Here is a 23,614-nt window from a genome sequence, read left to right as displayed (position 1 = left end):
GCGCACCTTGGCTGGCCTGGTGCGCCATGCCTTGGCTGCATCAGACAAAACCGCGAACCAGGAGAGGTAGACATTGGACCCCCGTCGTGGAGGCGGCGAGTCACATGACGCGTGAATTTGCTTTGCTGCGTGCATGCTCAAGCACAACAAACATGGCCGCTCATTAGGAATCCCATTCAGCAACACTTTTGACATCTGGATGTATGTTGACTTTTCTTTTCCATGCGCACTCGTGCACTTTACCCAAACTCCTTTTCTCGGCTCCTCCTCCTCCTCCTCATCATCATCATCGTCATCATCATGTTGGCGTTTCAGTGGCACACGACCAAAATCAATCTCCCACCAGGATGCCTTTTGTGTTGGAGTGTGGCGACTGCTCTTCATCATCCTCGCCGGCCCGACTATCAGGCAGCATCATGGCGCCTTGTGCTCGCCGGCAAAACACACAAAAAGCTTTGCTAGCAGGGCCTCCTTCAGGCCGCCAGGAACATCTTCACGTCCACGCGCTCGCTCGCTTTGCCTTCAGACGCTTCTTTCCTTTGCTGCACTTCTCACTCCTTTCTGTGACTAATCACTGGAATGTATGACCCCCGGCCCCCTGGAGGCCACCCGTCCCCGTGTGGATGGAAAGCTAGAGAGTATTGATAGCAATATATGAATGTTTGTGTACTTCCTGTCGCTGTCAAAGCCTGGCCTTGTGTGAGGACGCCCACGCAGGCTGTCAATGAGGAAATAAACACGTCTGATGTTTACCAAAGATAAGTCATTCTTACTCGCTTCAACCGTAGCTGCAGTACTACGCCACAACATCAACAAACTGCCGGTAAAACGCTGTCACCATTGCCAAATACTATCCAAAAGTATTTCTTCAGCCTTACCCGTCAAAGGTAATCCCGTCAGGTCTTGTTCTATGTAGATATGTATCGAAGTATAGTATCAGAGTACTTCTTCTCGTGTGCAAACCTATGTACAATTGTTGTACTTTGTAACAGAGTGAGGTAACATTCGGTTACATGGTAATACGGCGTCTTACCGTTTTCTCTTGCCACATCCAATATGGCGATGATGTGCAAGTGTGATTCAGCGCTCAATGCGGCCTCCACGTCACCCGAGTCCACCGACCCGACCCACTAAACCCGTGAACCCACGTCATTTTCACATTTCACTCGTAGGCGCCTTAAACAGCGGAATTGGCGAGTGAGTCTACCTTCGTGATCAGCAGACAGGAACAGGAAATGGAAAGGGTAGTTGATTTGACTCAAGGATGTGTTGTTTTTCTACGGAGTCAATACATGTATAGAATTGCAGTTAGCGTAAAAGTTGTACAATTCATTTCATGTTACCTGATTTTTTTTTTAAATTTAGATGGCAGTAGCAGGGAACGAGTTAACAGAGACAAACACCCGCGAGTCCCGGGTCGGAATAAACCTCTGAAGTTTTGAACGATTCGGGCAATACGCTCTCTGCGACAAGCCTGTCGCTTTACGGCACCGTTTGGAACAGTCGCAAAGCAAATTGCCTGCCTCCGCAGAAAGGTTAACGCGACACAACATCAAAACACGGTAATGTCCTTCTTGTTGCCTTTCTACATTTTAATATCCATTTCAATAGCCCGTTAAAGAAATTGTGCAGCAATTTATCACCAGTGCCAGTGACGGCGAATGTTTGTTAGCATGGCTGTCATTGAAGGGGAGCGTCTGGCTAGCTAGCATGCTAACAAATACGCTAGCCAGTATTCCACCCTCAATCACGAATGGTAAACATGTCATTTCTTCATTTTGTCTTGGTAATATCTGACAAATATTGTCATATTTGACAGAAAGCTTTTGTGACGGTGTGTAGCGATGGAAATATTATAATAAGTACAGTATGTACTTTCCGTCATCGATGGTATGTAACAATGTAGCGTTCTTCATATATGCAATTATAATAATATAATATGCAATTATTAAAATTATAATAATTATTATTATATATACAGTATGTTTGCAATCCAAACGCTCCAAACACGACAACAAATGTCAAGTGAAAAATGCTTGAAATAGCAAAAACCTGCAGGAGAGAAAACGAACATCACAATAATGCGTAGAATCCATGACTATTATGATTATGATTCTTTCTTTCTTGCTCAAAGACTATTGTGGACTTGATTGTGCTATTTTGTATATATTCTGTTGTATGTTTTGCTGTAAATCAATGAGATTCTTGCTATGTTTTCCCAGCATCGGCACCATGCCCTTCCTGGACCTGCAGTCGCGTCTGGGCATCAACATGGACCAATGGCTGCTGCTGCAGAGCGGCGAGCAGCCATTCAAGCGGGCGTCACGCTGCCACGCCTTCGAGAAGGAGTGGGTGGAATGCTCCCACGGCATCGGGCAGACCCGCGCCAAGAAGGAGTGCCAGCTGGAGTTTGAGGACTTCTACGAGTGCATGCACCGGCAGAAGCTAGTGAGTACTCGCCTTCTCTTCTTCTGGTCGCTCTGTACTCCCAAAGACCACAATCTCTCACTTTGGTACTGCAAAAGGACGTCTCGGCACCTTGACCTGCACAGGAAAAGCCCCCCACCCCACCCTCACCCCCGCCCCAAAAAGGAGGACACTAAGAAATGTGCTATTCTAGTCATAGCAAGGGCTGGATGGTGGTGTGTGTGTGTGTGTGTGTATCACGTGTGTCGCGTGTGTCACGTGTGTCACGTGTATCACGTTTGACGTCTTCCTCCTGGCAGCACCAGCGTCTGTACGCCGTCCGCCAGCAGCGAGACAAGATGGCGAAGGAGGGCACCTACACGCCGCCTCCGTGCCACTCGGCCCAGTCCTAGCCGGCACCGCAAAGTCTTCCCTCGGCTCTCCGTGTCATCACCCCATTCTATTCTTCTCCCATCCTATTCTAGTTTTCAAAATAAAAGTCATCCCCTCCACTTCCTGTGTCTCCCTCATGAGTTTGACTCCTTTCAAGGTTGGATGGTGTCGGCAACAATTGATTCCCTGCCTGGATGACGGAAACAAACGGAGTGAAACATTCCTTGTCTGGTGGATTTGATGGAAACCTTCCGTGTGTTCAACATCCAACGCAGGAGAGCACCGTGAAGGTCTTTGTGGTCTTTAAGGTCTTCATGACATCCAGTGGTGTAGTGACTGTCGGTGGACGCCCTTTGACCTCTGTGACCGGTGGACCACTAGATGGCGCCACGTCCACGTGATGATGGGCATTTCTTCTGCTCAATCGGAATCGATCTGAGAGTTCCTTAGCGTCTTTCCTTGCTTGTGGATCATCACGAGGAGCACACCTTCTCTGCTGGGGGCTGGTTGGAGGAGATGGAGGAGATGTTGCGCGCCAGGCATGTTCTCATGCGGTGACACCCCCACTCCCAACGTTGTCCATGAAGATAATAGAAGATGATAGAAGATAATAGAAGATAATAGAAGATAATAGAAGATAATAGAAGATAATAGAAGATAATAGGACATATTTCCATGCTGTTATTTGACTTTGATGGTGTCCCTAATGAAGTGTCCGGCACGAGGCGCTGCTGACCCCTGGAGGTCAAACGGCGTCATTTCACTCCTCCAGTTGCGTGCGCGTGCGTGTGATGATGCCCCATCCCAGTCCCCAGCCCCAAAAGACCGAGGTTCGAGTGCCGCCGCCGCCCGCGTGTGCACGTGAGCCAGCGTGAGCGCGCCCGGGTCGGAACCGCCGAGCCACGCGCCGTGATGACACCGGAGATAGAAAGCTTCCCTTCCGGCCCGCGGACATGGGCTAACCGAGCGAGCGAGCGCTCCCGGCAGCGAGGAGACAGCCTGCGAGCGGCCGGCCGAGGCTGAGGAGCGTCCGGCCCAGGCTAGAGAGCGGGAGACGTCGGAGGAGGAACCGGGCGGCCATTAGCATCGCCGACGCCGAATCTTCCACTGAACACGTCTGGTGGCGGAGACCCCATCGGGAGGAGCGGAAGACATCATCCTTCTTCACCCCCTCGGAGGAGGAAGGAGGAAGGAGGAGGAGGAGGCGAGCGGCGGCCTTCCTCGCTCGGCGTCCGGCTAGAGGGACCGCTGCCGTCCGCCGGAGGTAAGCGAGCCCCGGAGCTCAGGGAAGCGGAGAAAGCTGCTGTCGTTGTGTCCGTCGTGGACGCTGTGGCGGTCGCTTGATGCTGTGAGTGGCAGCTGTCACTCGGCACGTCTTCGCGTTTGGTCACCGCCGGTGTGCTCGGATGGTTGCTCCCGGCAGAAGACAAAAGAACCCCCCCGGCACGCACGGCCCATCTTCATCCACCCGCCACCCCATCCTCTTCCTCCTTGCCGTCACCTCCACCGGCCTTCATGCTCCTCTCCCGCGGCTCTGGGCGGATGGTCAAACATCTGCTGGTGGCCTCCAGCCAGCAGACGTGCACTCCTGTCTGGGAGAGGAGCAGAAGAAAGGTCCACTTGGAAAGAGATGGCATTCCGGATCTGGCATTCCGGATCTGGCATACCGGATCTGGCATACCGTATCTGTCAGCCATGCCTGATGATGTACTTCCTGCTTCCATTGCCATTCATTCATCTAGCTGCGTGCCGACACAGTCACGCTGTGTCCAGTATAGTCCGGCATAGTCCAGTATAGTACAGCATCGTCCAGTATAGTCTGGTATAGTCCGGTATAGTACAGTATAGTCCAGTATAGTCCGGTATAGTCCAGTATAGTCCAGTATAGTCCGGTATAGTCCAGTATAGTCCAGTATAGTCCGGTATAGTCCAGTATAGTACAAGTGAAGCACTGTTATGCTGCAGACGTAGCACACATGTGACCTGACTGTTTGCAACTGGCCTCCTTTTTAGTCATTTGCCATTCAAGTGGAAAAAGAAGTGCAGCAGGGTACATGGGCTGTGCTTGTCATGAAGGAAGATGTAGTCACCCATGCCATTCCACCTGCATTATGGAAGGTACTTTATCTCACTCTTGGTTTTTTCTGCCCAGACTCGGGGCAAACTGCGCTCTTATTTTGAAGGAAGGTCACTGAAGTATGTGGAGAATGTGCCTTTACGGCTAAGACGAGCTACGTTCCAAAATAGAGGTGCTTCTGGTATTTTTCACTTAGAAGCCGCACGTTGCCGTGGGGCACCGTGAAACCTTCCCGACGTTAAAGCCGTAAAACACAACCTGGTGAAATATACTCATCCACACAAGCTAACCATGCTAGCTTCCATTCTTCCATCCCGTCCACAGCGTGAGTCACGGCTGGTGTGGGCTAGCCTGGCTGCCACATCCACTCAGTAAGCAATCCACGTCACACGCGGCCTCATCTCTGACTGCCTGACTTCATTCTGTCCTCAAATATTAGCTAGCAGGCGTCAACGCCACCATATTGGACCGCAGGCTTGTTGCTAGGCGGACTTTGTGGAGCTCCCCGGCATCACAAAGTAAACAAAGGACAGGGAGATGTGTCACTACATGAATAAAACATGCACAGCTGGACTGTTTAGAAAGTCTTCTGTTTCATGACGGCGCCATCTGCTGGATGTGCTGTAGATGTGCACAATGACTCGGCATTAGCATTAGCGTTAGCATGAAAGGAAAGGTGCACTTTTTTGGAATGTTGCCCTTCATCCGCAGCCCTTCTTCTGTGTGTCGTCAAGCTATGACAAGAGGTGAAGACCTCATGGATGCCCGTCATGGGACACACCTACTGGGCCTAGAAGGGGACCGCTTACAGAGCTCCAGAAATCTCCAGCAAGGTTTTCCATCCATGCTGTGGGCGTGTAGTAACAGCTACGTTGATGATAAGATGCATGGATGCAACATACAACATACAACATACAACATGCAACATGCCACATGCCACATGCCACATACAACATACAACATACAACATACAACATAGAAAGGAAGCTCCAATATGTAGCCTTGCCTCGCTGTGTGCTCAAGCTAGTGGCTAGCCTGCTAGTGGCCAGCCCGCTAGTCGTTAGCCTGCTAGTAGCTAGCCTGCTAGTCGCAAGCCTGTTTGTGGTTAGCCTGCTAGTGGATCCCTGCTTGTTGTTAGCCTGCTAATGGTTAGCCTGCTAGTAGCTAGCCTGCTAGTCGCTAGCCCGTTTGTGGTTAGCCTGCTAGTGGCTAGCCTGCTAGTGGCTAGCCTGCTCGTAGCTAGCCTGCTAGTAGCTAGCCCGTTTGTGGTTCGCCTGCTAGTGGCTAGCCTGCTAGTGGCTAGCCTGCTAGTTGCTAGCCTGCTAGTCGCAAGCCCGTTTGTGGTTAGCCTGCTAGTGGCTAGCCTGCTTGTTGTTAGCCTGCTAATGGTTAGCCTGCTAGTAGCTAGCCTGCTAGTCGCTAGCTTGTTTGTGGTTAGCCTGCTCGTAGCTAGCCTGCTAGTAGCTAGCCCCTTTGTGGTTCGCCTGCTAGTGGCTAGCCTGCTAGTGGCTAGCCCGCTAGTGGCTAGCCCGCTAGTGGCTAGCCCGCTAGCAGCCAGGTGTCACTACGCCACCAACGTAGTTCCCGGGCTAACAATGTAGTTCATATGCAGATGAGTGATGGACATGGAGGAGGAGGCGTGTCCAATCTCTTTTCTAAATCTTTTTCCTCTTTAGAGCAGAAAAGAGAGAGAGTGGGTTCATGCCTCGCGTGGCTCGTGGATGACGGACAAAATCAAAAGTGCACTTTTCCTTTCAGTCACGGCTTTCCCTTAGCTTAGCGGCTGCTGCGCGTGCGCGTGAGCGTTGGATCAGGAAGCGACGTCACCGCGGTCGGTCCTCTTGGAGAACTTGGTAGAACTTTAATGACACGTTTGGGTTGCCAGGCAACCCGCCCCGTCTATTTTTACGGAACATCGTCCAGAACCAACCCAGACACGAGGAGACACCGCAGACCACCCGAACCTCGTAGACCTGGGGGTGGTCCCAGCTGCCGGCGTTGCTATGGCGACAGACTTTCAGGAAGTGAAGTTTGGCTGGAGGTTGCTTTCCGACGCTCGGATGAGGATTTGGTTCACACACGAACCCTCGTTCACGTCGGCCGCCTTTGGGCTACTTAGCCAGCATTCCGCCCCCCCCCCCCCCCCCCCCAGCGACACAACTAGCAACTTTTCTCTTCTTATTGGACACTCCTCGTTTCTCCGCCGCCATCTTGATCGAGCTAAAAGTGGATTAGTCTGCATCTTCGTGGGATGAATGTGGATGAGTTAGACTGCTCGGCCGTTTGATGTCTTCCCGCCACGCTACCGGAAGGAAGCAGGATGGAGACCGGATGGAAGTCATTTTTACGGACTTTCACGTGTTTGAGCTCCGGATTTTAACCGGCGGACTTTAATGGAACTTCAACACAGCCGTAAGTTCTTCACTGGAAATGTTGACCACGGTCCAAGTACAGCTTCAGCTCGCCATCCTGGCAGTGGGGAGTTGCAGCTGGAGCAGCCAGCATGCCTTGCGGGCACTTCCAGTACCTATTGTCCTTAGTGCTTTGTCATAGAATGAGCTAACTGTTGTTTATGACTGGCCTGGAAATGTTGATGCCTGCACACAGTTGGGATGTTAGCTAACATGGCTAACATGGCTAACAAGAGACAAAGTATCGGATCATCTTTCTGTGGCGCTTCCTGTGTATCTGTGGCGGGCCACCACAACTAAAGGAATGTCCGCGGAACCCTGGATTAGCATCCTTACACGTTAGCGGGCAGCAAGAACGCCTGGCAGGCAGCAGAGGTGGCTGTGTGGCGCTTTCAAAGTAAAAGCCCTTTAAGAGAGTCTTTCATGGACGAGCTGGGATCATCTGTCACTGCCAATCACGAGTATTGATTGGCTCGCTGCACACATACTCTACGTACTCTGTGTACGGTACAGCTACTACTGCCAGTGTATACTGATGGTACTAGCTGGGTAGAATACTCCAACTAGCTTCAAAGTAAAGATACTGCAGGACAATACAGCTAGTACTGTAGTAGCAGTGTATACTGATGGTACTAGCTAGGTATAATACGCCAAACATCTTCTAAGTACAGGTAATAACACGGCGAGTACTCGTACTCTGTTGACGAGATGAGACCGTACACCAGATGGGTTCTACGAGAACGAGACAGTACGAGAATGTACCATTACTTTGAAGGAAAGTACACTAAAAGAGAGTATACATTGCAATCTACCGATTTCATTTCTACTATGATAATCTCTGTGTGTATGCTAGCAGCCCCGCCTCCGCCCACTCAGCCAAAGAGACCGTATGACTGAGTAGAGGGCTCACCCCGTTCATGCCCTTGTTGTATGGAGGAAAGGATTGGGTGGCGCCGGCCTCGTGGCCCCAGGACACCCTGGGACAGCTCTCTTTAGTTCAGCTTCTACGCCTAAGAAATAAGTAATACGTAATAATCATAAGTCATAATCATTTTTGTGGCGAGTAAGTGACGTCTCTCCCTGTCCTTTCCTACCAGCAGATGGCGCTCGCGTTCCAAAATGTATTTATTTGCATCAAACACGTCTGATGATGTGTATGGTGTGCTTATAGGACTACTTCCTGTCTGCATTTTCATTGGCTGCTGGAAGTCTGCCTGGTGACACGCCATGAATGACTTGCATGTCATTTTAGTCAACTCAAGTTCTCCCTCCTGTGACCTCCTTTCCCGGCCCCGCCCCGCCTGCTCCTCCTCCTCATCCTCTCCTCCGCTCTTCTCCCGGCAGGCCAGACCTCCCATGGAGTCGTCGGACGATGACACCCTCAGCGAGCGCTCGTGCGTCAGCGAGCCGTCCTTCCGCAGCGAGCGCTCGGGGGGCTCGCTTTCCCCCCGCCCCTCGGCGCATGTGGGCCCGCCCGGGGACACGCTGCCGTGGAACTTGTCCAAGCACGAGCGGCGAAAGAGGCGGAGCCAGGACTCGGTGCTGGACCCTGCAGAGAGGGCGGTGATCCGTGTTGCAGGTAAGCAACTCATTGGATGTTGGATTAGCAACTAGCGTAGCGCACCTTCTTGCTACCATACGTACTACTACTGTACCTACTGGTACTCTCCATGGTGTGTCTTCCATTCTAGTATGTACTAGTATATGTAGTAGTACTCTATGTGACAGGGGTCGGCAACCTTTACTACGGAAAGAGCCATTTGACCCCCTTGGCCACTGAAAAACACCCTGGAGCCGCAAAACAGGTTTAAAAGAAGAGAAGGAATTAAAGTACAGTGAGTGGGAATGTGTAAGGGATGCTAACCAGCAGGGTTAGCATGCTATCATCTTGGTTAGCAAGACAATAGAAGAATGTAAGGGATGCTAACCGGCAGGGTTAGCATGCTATCATCTTGGTTAGCAAGACAATAGAAGAATGTAAGGGATGCTAACCGGCAGGGTTAGCATGCTATCATCTTGGTTAGCAGGACAATAGAAGAATGTAAGGGATGCTAACCAGCAGGGTTAGCATGCTATCATCTTGGTTAGCAAGACAATAGAAGAATGTGTATCTTTATTCGGGCCCCCCCATGCCAATTGGTGTACCCCGGGGGTACGTGTAGCCCACTGGGCAGTAGTGTGTACTGTATATTGTACTTTCAAGGCGGGCGGCTGCCTCGACTCCCCCAAAGCCTACAAATGGGAAGAATAGCTTCCAATGGGGCCGCACGGTGGATGAGTGGTTAGCGTGCAGGCCACACAGTCAGGAGATGGGAAGACCTGGGTTGGAATCCCCCCTCGGCCATCTCTGTGTGGAGTTTGCATGTTCTCCCCGTGCGTGGCGTCCTTTCTCCGGGTACCCCCCCCTTCCAAAAACATGTTAGCTTCATTGGCCCCTCCTAATGGTCCATAGGTATGAATGTGGGGGGAGTGGCCACAGGTTGGTCGGCGTTGGGACATGTTGTGTTGCTACGCTAAAGCACGCATCCCGTCCACAACCTGCTAGCATGACAAAGAGGGACCGTGCAGGCTTGTCCCCGCCGGGCATGACCCGTGCTCGCTCGGGCATGAAGGCTATTGTGACCCCCCTCCTACTTGAGAGGTATCACGGAGCGCTTGGACGTGTTTGGACTGACCCCAATCCCTGTGAGGACAAAGGCTGGAATGTGGACGAGGACTACATGAGCTAGCGATGACACCACAAGAAGGGCTGCCCCGACGTTTAGCCGTCCCCCGTCCCTCCCCCGACGTTTAACCGTCCCCCGTCCCTCCCCCGACATTTAGCCGTCCCCCGTTTCCCCCGACGTTTAGCCGTCCTCCGTCCCCCGTCCCTCCCCTGACATTTAGCCGTCCTTCATCCTGCCTGCAACGTTTCTCCACAGGCAGCCTCTCTGCTCAAGTCCCCTTGTTGCCATGGTGACATGGCGACCTTCCACACAGCTCCCGTTACCATGGTGATGCAGGATGAAGAACAGCAATGGCAGAGGGTGACAGCGGGCTAAAAGAGGGCACGGCTATCCTTGCTTGATAAAAGGAGTGATGAACGTCCAAAGGAAGGAAGGATTTCTGGGACTTGTTGAAAGGAATCCTAAATCCCGCATGGAAAAGAAGTCACATGACATGTCTGCATCCACTGGAAAAGTTTTATTGTGCAGCTGTGAGCATGCTGATGAGGACTCTATGTCCTTTTTGGCACCGTCATTGTGCAGCTGGCCGTGTGTGTATCTACACACACACACACACACACACACACACACACACACACACACACACACACACACACCAATAGTGTGCATTAACACAAGCGTGAGACAAAGACACTAGTGGATGTATTTGGGAAGGAATGGAAGCCTCCATGGGCCAATAGAATGCTAATGAGTTGGATGGTAAGCTTTTGGAGCAGGCTTCAATTTGACTGTCATTTCCATTTGTACCACCAGGGGGAGGTATTTAGCCCCCCGTGTAGGGGGAGGTATTTAGCCCCCCGTGTTGTGTTTCCTTCATTTTCATGCTGGGTAGTTGGAATGAGAGTTGAGCACCTAAGGAGTGTTTTTGTGTGGCTAGCAGCAGATCGTAGTGCATAGCGAGGACAATCCTTATGTTGGAGGTAATGTGTACGTTTATCCCTATGGGATTAATAACATAATCCCTACGGTTGCCTGCAGGCTGTTTTATGGGTTTTGACCCCCACCTGATGATGCACAGATTATCCACTGGTGGCTTTCAACCAGGAGGACGGGGCAGACTCCCATATCGACATGCCGGATGCAGAGGTCAAATAGAGCGGTCCAGAGCATCCATTATACATTGTACGGTCCCAGCCAAGCACCCCCCCCATGTCTGATTTATATCACCCCACAAAGCAGCGCTCGTCTGTACTCAACGTTTAACATTTGGAAATAAAATCAGCCAACAGCGTCACAGTTCCCTTCATGGAAGACCTCCCAGTGTTCTACTTGCTACTTCAATACACCTTCTTAAATGCTAATACATCTATTAACTTTATTTACAATCATTTGATTGACAACAAAGATGTTGTAAAAGTTAAGAACTATTCATATCAAATATCCACCACCTTTGTTTCAATTCTACCATATCCCCTATTTGACAGCCGGTGCTGCACAGTATACACCGCGTACTAGACAGTACGCAGTATAGACCGCGTACTAGACAGTACACAGTATAGACCGCATTCTAGACAGTACGCGGTATATACCACATACCAGACAGCACACGGTATACACCGCATACTAGACAGTACAGTATGCACCGTGTATACAGTAGTACACAGTATGCACTGTGTACTACTGTACTACTGTATACAGTGCAGTCTGTGTGGTTGATCGGTTCCAGCAGTTGGCCGATAGATGGCAGTATCTACTCTTATCTGGCCAGCCGGCGTCAGCACATTACGACGTAATGCCAGTGTCCGCCAACAGGGGGTGCTCCGGCTCCAGTTTATCTGGGCTCCTTGTTAGCACGCCGGCTAGTTTAGCGGGCTAGCAAGCGTTTGGCCACCGGCTTTGAGATTCCTGCGGCGGCGTAGATTCCTGACGTGGCCGACCGAGAGGGATGGAAGACAGCCACCGGAGGCTGGAGGAGGAGGGACAGAGCGGCAAAGAAAGATACCCATTCAGACGGAGGTCGGCTTAGAAGCGGCCATTGCGGCTGGGAAGCACCGGGAAGTTCTCTTTGGATCCACGCTGACGTACGCGGCCGGGAAGAGGAAGCGCGGGTCCGGATACAATTTGGCCTGAACCCCCGCTCGGGGCGGGACGGAAACGGACACTCTTGTTCCCTACTTGGCGGGGTCTCATCTGGGGCGCCGTGCCGAGCTCCGTCCCCCCGCCCGTCAAACAGCTGTCGCCGGTGGATGGTGGCATATTTAAGGAGGGACTCCTCTGAAGGAGACGGAGACGGAAACGGGGACGCCGAGCTATGCGACCGTGTGTCGGCGAGCGCACGCAGCCCGCCGACGATGGCCGGATAACATTTCTGTAACCCCCGTCGTCCATTGTCACCCCGAAGGCGACTCTTTGGCTTTTGAGCTCCCGTCCTGACAATTTACCACGAGCTACCGGCCGTGAGTCGGACGCCGGGGAGGCAGAAAGACAGCCGGGCCGCTGCGGTCGTCCCAAGCGCCATGGCTGGATTCGTACCCGGGCTGCTGCCCGCCACCCATTCCCAGGAGAAGCAGTTCGCACAGGCCTACGAGGATGTGCTGGAAAGATATAAAGGTAAAGTACAGCCACTTTATTGGGGACACCTGCTCAAAGGGAGGGAAGACAAGGATGATATTAATATTTCATATTTTCATACAGCTCTTTACATGTGTACCTAATGTAGTGTCCGTAGAGTAGCGTTATTCAACTTGTGCCCTGCGGGCCAAATCCCGCCCTGAATAAGATCAGAGCCCGTCACGGGTTCACTTACTCACTCAGGATCTTTGAGTGGTCCTTTTGTAGTAGGTCCAGTCCAGTCCTCCTGTCATATACAGGATCTTTGAGTGGTCCTTTTGTAGTAGGTCCAGTCCAGTCCTCCTGTCATATACAGGATCTTTGAGTGGTCCTTTTGTACGGTGGTAGGTCCAGTCCAGTCCTCCTGTCATATACAGGATCTTTGAGTGGTCCTTTTGTAGTAGGTCCAGTCCAGTCCTCCTGTCATATACAGGATCTTTGAGTGGTCCTTTTGTAGTAGGTCCAGTCCAGTCCTCCTGTCATATACAGGATCTTTGGATGGAGTAGATGGAGTAGATGGAGTAGACGGAGTAGACGGGACAGTCCTCCATGCAAGGTTTAGGATGTTTCTTGCTCTGCTGCTTTGGCTTCCCTAGTGTCATGACGTGTGTGCCCTTGGGCAGGCCGGAGGAAGCGGTTTGATGGCCAGCAGGTCTGATGCTGTCCTTGTCTGGGCTGTAAACATCAGAGCTCCTGCTGTGAAGGCCAGGAGAAATGTTGGGCCTCATTTGGGGATGACAATTCAGCTTTTGGGACTTTGGTCTTTCCCGCTTTCTGCTGTGCTGCAGTGGTGGTTAAAAATGGATGCTTCCTCTCACATTGTGTGTGTGTGCGTGTGTGTGTGTGTGTGCGTGTGTGCGTGTGTGCGTGTGTGTGTGCGTGTGTGTGTGTATGTGTGCGTGTGCGTGTGTGTGTGTGTGTGTGTGTGTGTGTGTGTGGTGCTGACAGCCAGTAGGCTCGGGTCACGTGTGAGGATGCTGATGAAAAGCAGTTGGGGCCTTTTAATTATTGATTGTGCTAATGAAACCAAACTCCTCTGGGTTGGTGTGTGTGTGTGTGTGTGCATGTGTGTGTGTGTGTGTGTGTGTGTGTGTGCATGTGTGCGTGTGTGTGTGTGTGTGTGAGATGGCAGTTGTCAGGAAGAATAGTGAACTTGGCGTCGCTCCTTCTTGTGGAGTCACTTGACCGAAACAGTAGGAGGGACATTTGATACGTCTTAAATCATTGACAGGAGGGGGGGGGGGGGGGGGCAGGGGAGGGGGGCGTTTGTGTGCGTGTTGCCAAGCCCAACAATGACAGGATGTGTAGAGTCATGGCGGCCGGGAGGATTGTGGAAAAGCAGCGGGTAGGACGTGAGTGTAGGACGAGGCTAGCAGATACTGACTCAGTGGAAAAGCAGTAGAACCCCCCCCCCCCCCCCCCCCTTCTCTTGGCTCATGGTAAAAGTGCAGATGAGTTCTCGGTGTGTGGTTGTCTTCAAAGGGATGGGGTGCAGGGGGTGCAGGGGGTGCAGGGGGTGGGTCCATGCATGGAAGCCGCTGCGTCATGCGTCAGCCTGCAGGGAAGCCAAGGAAGTCTGGCAGGAAAAGCAACAATCGGATGATTTATTGATTAGAATTGATTGATTTCAGACTAAAAGACCAAATGTCTTTGGTAAGCTCATTGACCCTTGACCCCTGACCTGCATACCCAAGCGAAGCCAATCATGAGAAAGGGTATTTAAGCGTCACATGACCTGAGAGTCACCAACTTGAGGTATCTAACGAACATTTGGATTGGACAAGCCCGCTTCATGCTGGAGGACATGAAGACTGATGAAAGTCAAATGGAGTTATCTGGACATGGGGGGGGGGGGGGATTCCAAGACAAACTTGCTGCCCACAGTAGCATTTGGTGGTGGTTCCATCATGCTGGGGGGCTGGGGGGCCAGTGCAGGTACTGGAAAGCTTCAAGTTGAGTTTGGCAAGGACTCCAGTTGGTATCAGCTGATTGTTGCCAACAGAATGAGTGTCAGAGTTGAAGTTGGGGCGGGGCTGGGCGGGGCTGGGTACCCCCAGCAAGACATGACCCTAAACACGCCTCCGATCCTACCAAGACCTTCATGCAGAGGAACAACGTTGTGGATGGCCATCTCAGTCCCCAGACCTAAGTATTATTGACATGCGCTGTCTGTTGATGCTACCCTGACAGGTCTTAGTGCCACCTAGTGCCACCTAGTGCCACCTAGTGCCATCTAGTGCCATCTAGTGCCACCTAGTGCCACCTAGTGCCACCTAGTGCCACCTAGTGCCATCTAGTGCCACCTAGTGCCACCTAGTGGCCGCCAAGTAGGACGGCGTGTTCACCTTTGGCATCTGTGGGAAAGCCAAGGCTTTTCTTTCTGAAAACATCTCCTTCAGTCTCTCCTGTCTGCCCCCCCCCCCCCCAGCCCCCCCCCCCGTGCTGATAGAATCATGTTGCCATGTCAGAAGACATGTTGTTGTTTGCTGCCAGTGCAAGATTACATATTCCTGGAATGCAAGGCCACCGACTCTTCATATTTTTGCTGAGGGAGGGGAAGGGGGGTGGGGGGGGCGGGGGGGGGGATGTACTTCCTGGTTTCTTGCTGATGAAAGATGGCGGCCAAAGCAAGGCCACGGGAGGGATGGCAGATGAGATGCGGGAGGCGCTGGGATTTTTCCACGTGGCCTAGTTTTCTGTTTGCCCTTCCCTCGGCGCCGCTCATGCCTCGCTGCAGACGCATCTCGACCCCCCCCCCCCCCCCATCAGCAAGGAGGTTATGTGATGGCTGACAGCATTGTTGATGGTGCTTTTACTGAAGGATGAAAAAGCATTGAAAAAGTGAAAAATGATTCCATGTCATTTAGCATAAAAATGGATGATGCAAAACACTTCCTGATCTGTGCCAGGCCAGGCCAGGCTAGGCCAGGTTAGTCCAGGTCAGGACTATTTGTACTGTGTTGTTTTTCTTCTCCGTGTACGTCCCAGCCATCCCACGTTGCATTCAGGGCTCGTAAGGCGGCGTGGCCAGGTGAATGTTGCTATAGAGCTGATGCCATATCCATACATTATGTGCAAGCTACTCATGAAATATGATAAGAATCAGCATCCTTTAGTGGCACCCCCCCCCCCCCCCCCACCCCCCCACCTTGTCCTTTTCCACTTGGCTGCGTTCCTTCCTCCCCTCACCTCCATCCTTACTAGCTAGCTCCTTGGTAATCTCCTCCATCTCCTGCTCCTTCTCTTAACAGGCTTTACTCCTAATTGAGATGCACTATAATTACCAGCCTGGAGCCTGTGTGTGTGTGTGTGTGTGTGTGTGTGCACGTGCGTGTGCACGTGTGTGTTCCAGTTCAAGTACAGTTATCTTCCTGATGGAGAATGATCCACATCTTTGTCTGCCATGGACATCCAGTATGTGATGTTATCATTGGGGATGGGCCGACCCCGCCCACTATCAGGTCACCCATGTGACCCACCTGCCAATGCTCCATTGGCCTCCTCTTCTTCTGGCAGGGTGGCCATGGAAAGCAAAGGGAGCTCCGTTCCTCCTTTTCCCGGCGTGCCCTGTCTTGTCGTGACGTGCCCCGCCTCTCATTTAGCTGCCAATCCTGTACGGAGCCGGACTCGGGTACCGGGTACCGGGTATCGGTACCGGGCAGCCATGCCGATCCCATCCCAATACTTTGGGCAAATTGACCTGACGTGTCCGGCAGGTTGAATACCAGACTTTGGATTGATTGGCCAATAAAGCCAAATTCCATAGCTTGACTAAGGAATGGAATACTGTGGAATTACCAGCTTTACCAGCTGGCCTACCAGGAATAGAAGTGATTGTTATCATCAGTTCTATAAGAATGAATAGTTGGGAGCCCAATTTGGTACAGACTCTGGGTACCATCTGGGTACCATGTGACCTCCTTATGATGCTCACCTGACCACTGGCCCTGGCACGGCGTTCTCTCTGGATAACACACCCTTTAGTGCTGATCCACTAACAATGCCCCCCCCCCCCCCGGAGACGGATCAATGGTGGCCGGGGACAACACACCTCCCCCTCGCTAACTAATCCCTCCCCCCCCTTGAATTATTTATTTTCATTTTTAATGCATTGTGTGTGTGGCCACCCCCACCTGTCTGGGGTGTCAGCCCCCACCTGTCGGGGGCCCCACAGCTACCCTTCACGTTGAGGGGAGGGAGGAATATGCCATCTTCACTTAGCTGAAGATGCTAACATGGCAGCATTCCGGGGGTGGGGTCAGGGTGGGGGGTTGCTGGCCACATACTAGCAGGTCTCCCTTCTGTCCAAGCCCCCCCCCCCTCCCCTTTTTCCGCTAATCCCGGTCCTTCCCTCCATCCCAGTCTGATCTGATGCTCCTGTACATAATCACACTGCAGCATTCCTGCAGGCTTGTCTGGGGGGGGGGGGGTGTCTTGAAGGTGTAAAGTGCACTTGGGGGGGGGGGGGTGTTAGGAAAGGAAAAAGAGAATATTGAATTATGGGGGGCATATAATGGTGTGCGTTGCTGGCTACACATGGAAGGTGAAGTGCTGGACTTCCTAAGGAATAAAAGTGTCAGCACCTTCATTCCCTCCTGCTGTGGCTGGACTGGGAAGAAGCTGGGGAATGCTGCACACGTGTGGGGTGGGAAGAACAGGGGGGGGGGGGGACCACCTTGGCTGGCTACTGTGTCTCCATGTGTGTGTGGGGACAGAACATTCCTGAACTGAGACAGTGACGGAGGGAGGAGTGTCGGTGGGACTCTGGTCCTAGCGGTCCTGTGTGGACTGTGGTCCTGTGGTCCTGTGTGGACTGTGGTCCTATGGTCCTGTGTGGACTGTGGTCCTAGCGATCCTGTGTGGACTGTGGTCCTGTGTGGACTGTGGTCCTGTGAGTGTTGAAGCAGGCGTGGTCACATGGCGCCCCACCCTTCAGGGAAAGTATTCAACAAGTAGTCCTTGTTGCCCACCTGTCCGTCTCGCCGAGCCTTGCCCCGAATGGTTGTGCTTCCAGGCATACTGGCCCCACCTAAAGTGCCCCCCCCCGTCCCGTCCAGCAGCCTGGGCCAGGGTGTGGCCCGCGCCTGTTAGCTTCCTCCTACACGCTCATGGCAGCTGCCTCCTTCCTCTCGCAGGCTGCCGTCATGGAGGTGAGAGGGGGGACTTCCCAAAACCTCTCGGCATGTCAGGGAGCAGCGTTCCCATCCTGGCAAAGTGAAAATAGCAGCCAGGATTTGTCACGCGTCAGGCTGGGCCAGCTGATTAGCTAATGCTAATTCCTGCTAAGGACCCCACGAGACCCCAACATGTTGCCATGTGCATGCCTGTCAGGCAGGAAGCACCTTATGGCCATAGAACAACGGCATGAACGGAGTGAGTCTCTTTGTCTGGGTGGGCGGAGGCGGGGCGGGGCCACTAGCACTTAGAAATGAAATGAGTAGATAGCCGTATATTGTCATAGATCTTCACCTTGTCCTTTTCTTCAAAGTAAAGTTGAAATCTGGTCTGGTCTGGTCTGGTCTGGTCTGCCCTCCATGCTAAACATGCCATAGGGGGCTCCTTGGCCAGATGGATCCTTACTGGGGCTCCTTAGACCCAGCCTGCATGAGGGGCGCCATCTGGTGGAGGACCTAGTCATGGCAGGCTGTGCTACATCTAACCCTACGTCTAGGAGCCAGGCGGCGTTGTTGACCCCGTCATAGATCATCATGGGACACATGACATGGGACCATGGGATTTATCATCTGGCACGGGTGTCCCTCATGAAGCCCCCCCCCCCCCGTGTGTGTGTTTGTGTCCCCTGCTTGTTAGCTGTGACACTTGGCGACACGAAGGACGTCATTGACGTGTCCACGCGGGGACCGACCTCAGTCCGAAAATAATTGATGAGGTGTGGTCGATAATTCACTGGAAGCCTTCCCAGGCAGACAAACGTACGGAATACAGATGGTTAGCATCGGTAGACGTTAGCATATTGTCTCTTAGCATAGACAGCGATGCTAGCAAGAATACAGACGGTTAGCATCGGTAGACGTTAGCATATTGTCTCTTAGCATAGACAGCGATGCTAGCAAGAATACAGACGGTTAGCATCAGTAGACGTTAGCATTTTGTCTCTTAGCATAGACAGCGATGCTAGCAAGAATACAGACGGTTAGCGTCAGTAGATGTTCGCATATTGTCTCCTAGCATAGACAGCTATGCTAGCAAGAATACAAACGATTAGCATCAGTAAACGTTGGCATATTGTCTCCTAGCATAGACAGCTATGCTAGCAAGAATACAAACGATTAGCATCAGTAGACGTTAGCATATTGTCTCCTAGCATAGACAGCTATGCTAGCAAGAATACAAACGATTAGCATCAGTAGACGTTAGCATATTGTCTCCTAGCATAGACACCTATGCTAGCAAGAATACAAACGATTAGCATCAGTAGACGTTAGCATTTTGTCTCCTAGCATAGACAGCTATGCTAGCAAGAATACAGACGATTAGCATCAGTAGACGTTAGCATATTGTCTCCTAGCATAGACAGCTATGCTAGCAAGAATACAGACGATTAGCATCAGTAGATGTTAGCATTTTGTCTCCTAGCATAGACAGCTATGCTAGCAAGAATACAGACGATTAGCGTCAGTAGACGTTAGCATATTGTCTCTTAGCATAGACAGCGATGCTAGCAAGAATACAGACGGTTAGCGTCAGTAGACGTTAGCATATTGTCTCTTAGCATAGACAGCAATGCTAGCAAGAATACAGACGGTTAGCGTCAGTAGATGTTAGCATATTGTCTTGTAGCATAGACAGCTATGCTAGCAAGAATACAGACGATTAGCATCAGTAGACGTTAGCATATTGTCTCCTAGCATAGACAGCTATGCTAGCAAGAATACAGACGATTAGCATCAGTAGACATTAGCATTTTGTCTCCTAGCATAGACAGCTATGCTAGCAAGAATACAGACAATTAGCATCAGTAGACGTTAGCATATTGTCTCTTAGCATAGACAGCGATGCTAGCAAGAATACAGACGATTAGTATCAGTAGATGTTAGCATTTTGTCTCCTAGCATAGACAGCTATGCTAGCAAGAATACAGACGATTAGCGTCAGTAGACGTTAGCATATTGTCTCTTAGCATAGACAGCTATGCTAGCAAGAATACAGACAATTAGCATCAGTAGACGTTAGCATTTTGTCTCCTAGCATAGACAGCGATGCTAGCAAGAATACAGACGGTTAGCGTCAGTAGACGTTAGCATATTGTCTCTTAGCATAGACAGCGATGCTAGCAAGAATACAAACGATTAGCATCAGTAGACGTTAGCATTTTGTCTCCTAGCATAGACAGCTATGCTAGCAAGAATACAAACGATTAGCATCAGTAGACGTTAGCATTTTGTCTCCTAGCATAGACAGCTATGCTAGCAAGAATACAAACGATTAGCATCAGTAGACGTTAGCATTTTGTCTCCTAGCATAGACAGCTATGCTAGCAAGAATACAGACAATTAGCATCAGTAGACGTTAGCATATTGCCTCCTAGCATAGACAGCTATGCTAATGGAAGCCATGTTTTTTTGTTCCATTATTTTATTCTTCCTATTTGATTCTGATATCCATCCATCCATCCATCTTCTATGCCTCTTCTCCTCATAGGGTGGCGGGTATGCTGGAGCCTATCCCAGCTGACTTGGGGCAAGAGGCGGGGTCTTTATGTTGTATTGGTTTTTGTATTTGTGTATTTCCGACATGAAGTTTGGCTCTAGGCGATGTACTAGCATTGTGTGCTAACCTCTCTGCTAGGTTAGGTTAAATGCTAGCCCAGCTCTACATAGCTCCAACGCTAATCTTCTACCTCCAATATGAAGGACACTAGAGGTCCATCACACGATATCACCTTGTTTGATAGAGATGGCTGTACCTAATGTAGTGGCCACTGGCCGGGAAGGCTGCTAGTCAATGATTGACCTCCACTTGGACATTATTGTTGGACACGTCAGGACACCCTTTGTGTTGCCAAGATCACACAAGCTGCTGTGTTCATCTGCCCACTGACATGCCGACATGCACACACACACACACACACACACACACACACACACACACACGGTATGATTATGCTAGCCTATGCTAGCCTCGAGAAAGACTTGTTTGTGTGACATCATCCTCCTGGTCAAAGTCCAGGTCCTCTATCCGGCTTAGAGCTGCTAACTCACACACAGTAGACACACACACACACACACTAGCCCCACACTAGCCCCACACTAGCCCCACACTAGCCCCAGCAGTGTGAGACGCGTGGAAGTGGGAAGAAGAAAAGCGAGACGTGATGATGGATTATCTGCCTTTTCTTTGACAATGTGGATCTTCAGCGTCCACCTTCTTCCTCGCTCGCCTTGCCGCTCCTCACCCCCCGCCGTGTCCCGGAGCTTCCTAAGCGCCTGTCGCCCGGCCGTGGGGGCGTGAGGGCCGCGAGGGGGAGGCATGAGCTCGGCGGCGGCGTACAGGCAGTTCCTCCAGGACTTGGAGGAGAAACGAGGTTGGTTCTTTGTTCCCCAAATAGCAGCTCAGCAAAGGCGTGTTTGAAGTTGTGGAATGAGGAAGAGCGTGCACGTTGGCCGTGAGGTGAAGCAGTGGCAGCTTGAGGCTCGGGCGTGTGGGAGGATGTCATACCTGCTAGTCAGGACTCTTCTCTCATGCTAGCACACTCTTCATTAGCTGATGATGCTAGCGCTTCACCTTTCACTACTGCCGGGTCGCTATTCCCTCATTGGCTGGAACACACTCGCACACACATGCACACGCACACACACACACACACACACTCTTGGCTGCCTTGAGTCACACATGCATGCCCTTCTGTTTCCTTAGTGATGGAAATAGTCTGTTCCAGGGTCAAACTGTGGCCATGATCAACCGTATTAAGAGTGAAGCATCACATGTCAGTGTGTCCCACAGGACTGGAATCTATGTGTGGCAGTGGAGGGGGGTGGGGTGGGGGTGGGGTGGCTGTCGATTGGCCAAGATGGTGTCCAAGCAGATGAAAAGCAAATGGAAAGTACGTGTAGAAGCACTAATCCAGTTTCTATTCAGCTTCTCCTTTTTCTTCTTCTTCACTCCTGCTGCTGTGTGTTTATGTCCTCGACTAGCGTGGGTTTGTGTTCATGTTTGCCTTTTGGGTTCAAAAGGACCCAAAAGGGCCAAAGTTCTACAGCATGATGACCACTTCAAAAGCATGCAGTCTACAGTGTGCCACGCTACATATTTACTTAGCGCTTTTTATACAAAGGTGTTATGTAGCATGTTAGCATACGGAACCTGTGTAGGTGTGTAACATTCATGCTAGCATAGGTGTTTGCCATGCGGTCCATGTAGTATGTTAGCATAAGATACCTGTGTAGTGTGTAACATTCATGCTAGCATAGGTGTTTGTAATGTGGTCCATGTAGCATGTTAGCATCAGGAACCTGTGTAGGTGTGTAACATTCATGCTAGCATAGGTGTTTGCCATGCGGTCCATGTAGCATGTTAGCATCAGGAACCTGTGTAGTGTGTAACATTCATGCTAGCATAGGTGTTTGCCATGCGGTCCATGTAGCATGTTAGCATCAGGAACCTGTGTAGGTGTGTAACATTCATGCTAGCATAGGTGTTTGCCATGCGGTCCATGTAGCATGTTAGCATAAGATACCTGTGTAGTGTGTAACATTCATGCTAGCATAGGTGTTTGCCATGCGGTCCATGTAGCATGTTAGCATCAGGAACCTGTGTAGGTGTGTAACATTCATGCTAGCATAGGTGTTTGCCATGCGGTCCATGTAGCATGTTAGCATCAGGAACCTGTGTAGGTGTGTAACATTCATGCTAGCATAGGTGTTTGCCATGCGGTCCATGTAGCATGTTAGCATAAGGAACCTGTGTAGGTGTGTAACATTCATGCTAGCGTAGGTGTTTGCCATGTTGTCCATGTAGCATGTTAGCATAAGATACCTGTGTAGTGTGTAACATTCATGCTAGCTTAGGTGTTTGCCATGTGGTCCATGTAGCATGTTAGCATCAGGAACCTGTGTAGGTGTGTAACATTCATGCTAGCATAGGTGTTTGCCATGCGGTCCATGTAGCATGTTAGCATCAGGAACCTGTGTAGGTGTGTAACATTCATGCTAGCATAGGTGTTTGCAATGCGGTCCATGTAGCATGTTAGCATAAGATACCTGTGTAGTGTGTAACATTCATGCTAGCATAGGTGTTTGCAATGCGGTCCATGTAGCATGTTAGCATAAGATACCTGTGTAGTGTGTAACATTCATGCTAGCATAGGTGTTTGCCATGCGGTCCATGTAGCATGTTAGCATCAGGAACCTGTGTAGGTGTGTAACATTCATGCTAGCATAGGTGTTTGCAATGCGGTCCATGTAGCATGTTAGCATCAGGAACATGTGTAGGTGTGTAACATTCATGCTAGCATAGGGGTTTGCAATGTGGTCCATGTAGCATGTTAGCATCAGGAACATGTGTAGGTGTGTAACATTCATGCTAGCGTAGGTGTTTGCAATGTGGTCCATGTAGCATGTTAGCATCAGGAACCTGTGTAGGTGTGTAACATTCATGCTAGCATAGCTGTTTGCCATGCGGTCCATGTAGCATGTTAGCATAAGGAACCTGTGTAGGTGTGTAACATTCATGCTAGCATAGGTGTTTGCCATGTGGTCCATGTAGCATGTTAGCATAAGATACCTGTGTAGTGTGTAACATTCATGCTAGCATAGGTGTTTGCCATGCGGTCCATGTAGCATGTTAGCATCAGGAACCTGTGTAGGTGTGTAACATTCATGCTAGCATAGGTGTTTGTCATGCGGTCCATGTAGCATGTTAGCATCAGGAACCTGTGTAGGTGTGTAACATTCATGCTAGCATAGGTGTTTGCCATGCGGTCCATGTAGCATGTTAGCATCAGGAACCTGTGTAGGTGTGTAACATTCATGCTAGCGTAGGTGTTTGCCATGCGGTCCATGTAGCATGTTAGCATCAGGAACCTGTGTAGT

At 50.9% G+C, this 23,614-nt stretch overlaps 2 protein-coding genes across 7 annotated transcripts in view; both read left to right on the top strand.

Annotated features, from left to right (window-relative positions):
* Positions 1-779: 779 nt before the first annotated feature.
* Positions 780-2,918, top strand: ndufs5 (NADH:ubiquinone oxidoreductase subunit S5). Of its 2 annotated transcripts, none has more exons than XM_058046402.1 (3): positions 780-887; positions 2,223-2,448; positions 2,727-2,918. In XM_058046402.1, the coding sequence occupies exons 2-3, from the start codon at positions 2,233-2,235 to the stop codon at positions 2,817-2,819; spliced, it is 309 nt and encodes a 102-aa protein (XP_057902385.1). In that variant the 5' UTR covers positions 780-887; positions 2,223-2,232; the 3' UTR covers positions 2,820-2,918. The 2 variants fall into 2 exon arrangements, with proteins under 2 accessions (XP_057902385.1, XP_057902384.1); XM_058046401.1 differs by lacking the exon at positions 780-887 and adding an exon at positions 1,413-1,562.
* Positions 2,919-3,607: 689 nt separating this feature from the next.
* macf1a (microtubule actin crosslinking factor 1a) overlaps positions 3,608-23,614 on the top strand; it is a 93,783-nt gene continuing 73,776 nt past the window's right edge. Inside the window, exons 1-2 of one of the 5 annotated variants that reach the window (XM_058046376.1) lie at positions 3,608-4,063; positions 8,632-8,866. In XM_058046376.1, the coding sequence (XP_057902359.1) occupies positions 8,644-8,866 (223 nt within the window). In that variant the 5' untranslated portion in view covers positions 3,608-4,063; positions 8,632-8,643. Of the gene's footprint in view, positions 4,064-7,055; positions 7,289-8,631; positions 8,867-11,792; positions 12,564-19,833; positions 21,109-23,614 lie in introns of those variants that run through there. The other 4 variants (XM_058046383.1, XM_058046377.1, XM_058046378.1 and 1 more) reach the window with 4 other exon arrangements.

This window comes from Doryrhamphus excisus, chromosome 14 (assembly GCF_030265055.1).
Source record: "Doryrhamphus excisus isolate RoL2022-K1 chromosome 14, RoL_Dexc_1.0, whole genome shotgun sequence".
NCBI classification, from domain to species: Eukaryota; Metazoa; Chordata; class Actinopteri; order Syngnathiformes; family Syngnathidae; genus Doryrhamphus; species Doryrhamphus excisus.
This window is presented reverse-complemented; position numbering and strand designations above follow the sequence as displayed.

Bases quoted from the DNA above. Each gene is read 5' to 3' on its own strand.
- ndufs5 (XM_058046402.1), top strand. From the start codon at position 2,233: ATGCCCTTCCTGGACCTGCAGTCGCGTCTGGGCATCAACATGGACCAA. The intron at 2,449-2,726 runs GTGAGTACTCGC...TCCTCCTGGCAG, and splicing joins GCATGCACCGGCAGAAGCTA to CACCAGCGTCTGTACGCCGT.